The 6,017-nt window shown below is 29.6% G+C and overlaps 1 protein-coding gene across 1 annotated transcript in view; it reads left to right on the top strand.

The window, feature by feature from the left end:
• The window catches only part of LOC106689828 (uncharacterized), a gene marked incomplete at its 3' end in the record, with an annotated part of 8,933 nt that extends 8,426 nt beyond the window's left edge, over positions 1-507 (top strand). Inside the window, exon 6 of the mRNA XM_014435013.1 lies at positions 349-507. Coding sequence (XP_014290499.1) covers positions 349-507 — 159 coding nt within the window. The remainder of the gene's footprint in view (positions 1-348) is intronic.
• Between the last annotated feature and the right edge of the window lie 5,510 nt (positions 508-6,017).

Below are 6,017 nucleotides of genomic sequence, written 5' to 3'. Positions count from 1 at the left end.
ACTTTCTTTTTATATTTTTTAGTTTTCTATACTTACTGTGGTTGTTATCTTGTTTTGTTTTTAGCCCTGAAGAAGGCTAGAAACTCTAGCCGAAACGTCGGCACATTAAAATAAGTTAATCATACTTATTTGTGTTTTTCATTGACCGCACCCCCAACCATCTTCTCCTCATTTATCATCCACGGTCAACTATCGCTCATAATTATTCTTAAATTAATATTTTTTGTCTAAGGATTATCAATCAATGTCCTTCTTCCATCTATTATCTCAGGCCTCCTGAGTAAAAATTAAATAATATTATCATTTTAATTATATTGCTATAATTAACTTTTTTTTCTATGTCTCAAGCCAAAGGACACCTATGGATTCTCAGTCTCTAAGTTACCAACAGTGGCCGATGTGAAGCAAGAGGTGGAGTGCCATTGCAAAGTACCGGAAGCGGTAGTGAGGGCCATTAACGAAATGGTGGACTTTTCTCTTTTCAAATCGACTGTTTTTCAGTTCTTGGTAGTTGCATCCTTACTAACGTACACCGCAATCTACATTCCATTCCTGTTGATTAAAAGTGCGTATGCCATATTAATATTTTGTCTATTTTTTTCCTTTTCAAATACTGCTACTTTCTCCCATAGGAATGAATGTTTAATGAAGGATTTTTGTTCAGAGGTTAACCTTGACAAAATGGAAGAATCCTCCGCATCGATGCTAACAATAGTCATGGGCCTGGGCTCGTCAGTCGGGAGAAGCTCCATTGGGTTTCTCCTCTACTTCTTCCCCAAGATAAGAGCTCTTCAGGTCCTGATCGTGTTCTCGATGTTGGGAGGTCTTGTGATTTGCAGCGTGCCCCTCAACCATTCCTTCCCTTACCAGGCGGTCGTATCCTTTTTGGGAGGCGCTTTGCCAGGTTAGTGAGCAACTTGTGCTAGTAAAAATCTAATGAAATATAATTGTTGCCATTAAACGCTGCTCTTGGGGTTGGTCCTAGTGGATGCGGTTCTAAATTATTTCTTAATTTATATACATAATTTAATATGTGACCATCCCATAATCGCTCTTTGAACCAGAAATCGAGGTGGATGAAGTAAATTCAATATTTAAATAAGTAGGTCTGTTTGGGACACCAAATGCATTTTATAATGTGTCTAATTTTATAAATTTAGTACCTCTAAATGAAAAGCAACTGAAATCACCACAAAAGAAACACCAGAAGTAATAAAAAAATGTACACAGAATATTCACAATATATTAACAAAAAGTAAAAACAATACCGAACAGTATCCTAGACCTTTTTTAAGGTTCTTAGTGGAATAAAACTAAAAATAATTTTAAAAAAGAATCAAAAGGTGTCCAAATATGAGTTGGAAAAGTCATCATTTAATGAACAAAAGTCGAAAATGTATAAAAATCATATTGGGTAATACTCAGTAAATGTTTTTGCAATTTGGATTTAAATTTAACTAAAATCAGTGAAATAAAATCGGCAGAAGTCACGATGTTAGGCCAAAAAGTCAAAATTTTAGTTATGTCAATATTGTTTTTGGTAACGCTTTCCTTAAGCTTCCAATATTTTTTTTAATATTCTTCTGTATTCTTACAACAGATGCTTTTGTACTGCTCTATAAGTATAACTCTTATTGTGTTCTCATTGTTTTTTTTTTTTTTTAACATCTCTAATTACTCTTATTGTTTCTCATTGTGTTCTAATTTCTGCCTTGTTTTTATTAATCCCCAACTTATGGAGGTCTTCTCAAGCATAGTCCCGCCAATTTCTTTTGAGCTACAGGTGTGCTACATCCTGGTCATGAATATATAACCGTCTAGATATTTTTCTGTCGTCCTTCCTGTGGAAATATCCTAACCATATTAAGATTCTGTATTTTAATAAACATGGATAATTCTCTAAGTTCCTGATTCTTGTGAGAACCTGTCCATTTTTTCTGCATCACAAGGCCCCTGTTGAGGGATGTTGGTAGGGTTAAGAGCACACCATTATAGAAAGCCTCAAGTTACGAATGCTGAAAATAGCCCTGGATTGAAAAGGTATCATTTAGGTATTGAATTGAGTTGAATTTTTCAAAATATTTTGTCATGGCCTGAAACAAATGTTAGAGCTGAATTTTTTTGAAACATCTCAAATTACTATATGTTAGATATATGGCGATGCTAAGGACAAATTTCTTGTTCTTTCTTTTGATATGTGCATTTGATAGCCCGAAACATCAGAAGATATTTCGCGCCCGAGATCGAACACGGCAACGCAATTTTTAGTTTGATCGTTTTCGTGATCTTTTGTAGATTCTGTATAGTTTAAATTTTGACATGGAGAAGCTATGACGTTCTTCAAAATTTAACTCGAGAGCTCTTGTCAGGATATTGATTACATATAAAAAATCCTTAGTTTGAAGTTGGTATAGTGAGTTTTAATTGGGTTTATTTTAAAATTACTCAAAACTTAATACTGTGGTGGCTTATACTGTGGAAGTTGAAATAAAAAACCTCTACCCAATTACAAAGAGTAGAAAAGGCAACAAAAAGCAAACAATTTCTGTATAACTATTTATACTCCATATGCATTTTACCATGAATTTTTTTCCTGTTCACAGCGGTTATAACTCCATTGAGAAGCGTCGTTATCATTGAAATGCTGGGCCTTAAAAAATTGACCAGTGCCAGCGGGATTCTATTCTTTGTACAGGGGATTGGATGTTTCATTGGCATGCCCATTGCAGGTAATCTATATTTCAACATCTAATCAGGCATTAGTATGTTTTTAAATATAGTAATTTTTTTTCTTTATCATTTGTTGCTAATAATTAATGATAAAGTTCAGTATTTAATACAATGTCTTTATTTTCGTTGACCTATTATGGATCAGGGGTTTTTACTTATAACAAAGAAAACAAAGGGTTTATGTTACATGAATGGGCGATGCAAGCGAACAGGCGTAAGCCAGGAATTGCCGGGCTTTTTTTTGGTCTGTAATAATATTGAGTCCACAATTTTATTTTATATACAAATTAGGACTTCACATTTCAAATAATAAAACTAATTTCCCACAACATGACATGGTCATTTTTTATTTATGATTTTCTAATATCTCCTTACATAGTTTAATTTTTTTCATATATGAAAGTGCTGTTGGGCTGTCGTGCTGTGTAAATTTATTTTTTCAAAGTTGGGAGATTAGAGTGAGGGTCTCCTGAACAAAAAGAGCACCGGAGACCTACGTCAGTACCAAAACTTGCCCCTTAATGCTCGTTTCTATAAAAATTTAAATAACAAATTCCGAAAAGCGCGAGGGAGGAAAAATATCGACAAAAATGTTTGTGGCGAAAGTGCTTTCCAGTTAATTATTATGCAAGTGGAGTCATTATCTGGCAATATTTGTTGTTAAGTTTTTTAAAAGTACCATTTGTCTAAATTTTTCAAATTTGAAATAATCTCACAATTATTTTGCCGGTTGAACTATATTACATTTCGCTCAAATAGAATATTTCTTTCTCTTTTCTTATTGTTATTCTTGTTTACTCTTTATTGTCTTTTGTTTTCTTTTAATTTATTTATTTATTCAGTAAAGTACATCCAATATGGTCTGACACAATATCATCTTTTGATCGGTGCCAAAATAACAAAGAGAAATGATTAAAATAAATAATCTTTCATTTAGTTACACTTTTGATTATTAGGGCACCGTGAAGGCTACTACAATTTATAAGCTAGAACGGTACAATATGAATTAATTTCCGAGGATAAAACCAATAATTCAAATTATTGTATTTCCATTGTTAAAAATATAATAATAATAATATAAGAAAAAAAATGTAATCGAGATCATTAGGTAGAGTTAAGAAAAACTACTGGTAGATATGGTCATTTGGTATATCAAAATCAGTTATTGAGATTCATAGAAATAAGAAAGTACCCAGTCAAATTTTTCTTTGTGATTGATATATTTCTCAGTTCTTCTATATTTAGCATAACTATTTTACTTTTTATAAGATTAAAATATATGAATTTCTTTCAGAATTACTCAACGAACGTTCTGGAACGAACTACCTCGCCCTTATTTTCAGCGGGACCTGTTATATACTGACAGGCCTTTGCTTTGTCGGGATAGCACTTATATCTATGCTGAAAGACAATAGCAACAATTCATGAATCAATTAAGGGTTTTTTATGTGCTTCTTATTGATAATTGTTTCTAATAATTAATAACACACACCATAGTTTGTAAGCCAAGAATGTATATTATAATATATAAGAGGATGGAAAGTTATTGCTGACTGAATAATCCATAAAACAAGACGAAGAATGAAAATTTAAATGGTAATCAGGTTTTTATTTATCTTTTATATTAAACAATAATTCGCACAAATATAGTAGATATGTTGAATATGTGTAATTAAGCCTGTGACATATCGTTTTATTTTTTTATTGTAAATTTTATTAATATAATTAACTAAACCAAAAAGATTTCATATATGATGGATTGAAACATATATCTCAGAATATCTTTTATCAAATATACCTTTTCTTTCAATATTAAGTATATTTGAGTAACAAGACAAGTCAATAGTTAACTTAAAGATTACTACGAATTTTTTTCTTAATGTGAATATAAATGAGTTTCAAGCTGAGATATTAATGTTATAAAACCCATATCTTTAATAACAATTTTTATTATTATTAGTGAACTAAATTTATTACTCTTCCTACACTAGTTGTAACACTAAAGAGCGTACCGCATAACAAAAAAACAAAGCAATTGTATGTATAATATAAAATGAAATTTATAATGTTTTAAACAAGACTTAATAAATTACTTTAATATTTTTTACTCCTTTCATAAAATTGTCTGATTATTGCTCATAACATTGTAAAGGTATTTAGATGTGATAATAAAAAAAAAATATTAATAATAAAATTAACCCATCATTCTAGAAATGTCAATTGTCTTAACCGTCGTTTTATGTATATGCATCATTTTTCTGACTTAATTATTTCGAAGAATTATTTCGAAATGTATCCAGAACTAAGCATTGTTTTTTATATTTCCCAAACTCTTGTGCTGATATGTTTATTAAGTTTTATTTATATGATTGTCATCCAATTTGCAAGTGTGCTAGAAATTTATAATACCTGGTGAGAGGAACAATACGTCTCGTGAGTAAGTAATCAGGTAAATACTGGTCAAACGTTTTGCTTCTTAAATCTCACAGTCTTTCACCAGGTTCAATTTAGATCTAAAACATTTAACAAGTAAGAAATTTACTAAATTAATAATTTATAATTCTAATATTGTTATAAAAACATTCCAAATTTATATTTCTTCTTAAAAATGGTGAAATTAATGCATTTTTGCTTGGATTTATTTTTAAGAAAATTAATGGATAAGTAATATAAAGTTTATAAGATAATTTTTTTTATGATATAATATTAAAATTTTAAATTATGATATTTTTTTTTTAAATGTTCATATTTTTTCAATATTTTTATCAGAGATCCTAAGTTTCCTTGAAAATGTTTGTGTAATCAAACACACAAAGGTGGAGAATAGAAGAACAAATATAATTATAACAAGTATTTGATGAAAGGTACGAACCTAATATAACGAAAATTTCTTAACATATTAAATTTTACAATGATTCCTGTTAATCAGATTGTTTCTATTAGAACAGATGAGTAATAATTCTTTGCTGCTCTAGAAAACAAAAATATATTTGTTTAATTAATAATGTATCTAGAAAATATAAATGAATTCTGATTAACATAGTATTATTCATATTTAAACAAACATATTAATTGTAAAACCAATAATAATAATTCTATATACTTTTTATATTTATATCTAAACGTTTTCCAGAGGAGGTTACGTAAAAAAAAATCGGAATTACTTTGCATTATTGATAGATTAAATAAAATTGTATATTGTACAATTATTAAATTTAATTAATTAATGGAATATGGTCCGGGTGAGGTAAAACAAAAGCTCAAGTAGTAATAACTGTTTTAATTTG

This window comes from Halyomorpha halys, unplaced genomic scaffold, assembly GCF_000696795.3.
Source record: "Halyomorpha halys isolate HHAL.00 unplaced genomic scaffold, Hhal_1.1 Scaffold1488.1, whole genome shotgun sequence".
Lineage (NCBI taxonomy): Eukaryota > Metazoa > Arthropoda > Insecta > Hemiptera > Pentatomidae > Halyomorpha > Halyomorpha halys.
This window is presented reverse-complemented; position numbering and strand designations above follow the sequence as displayed.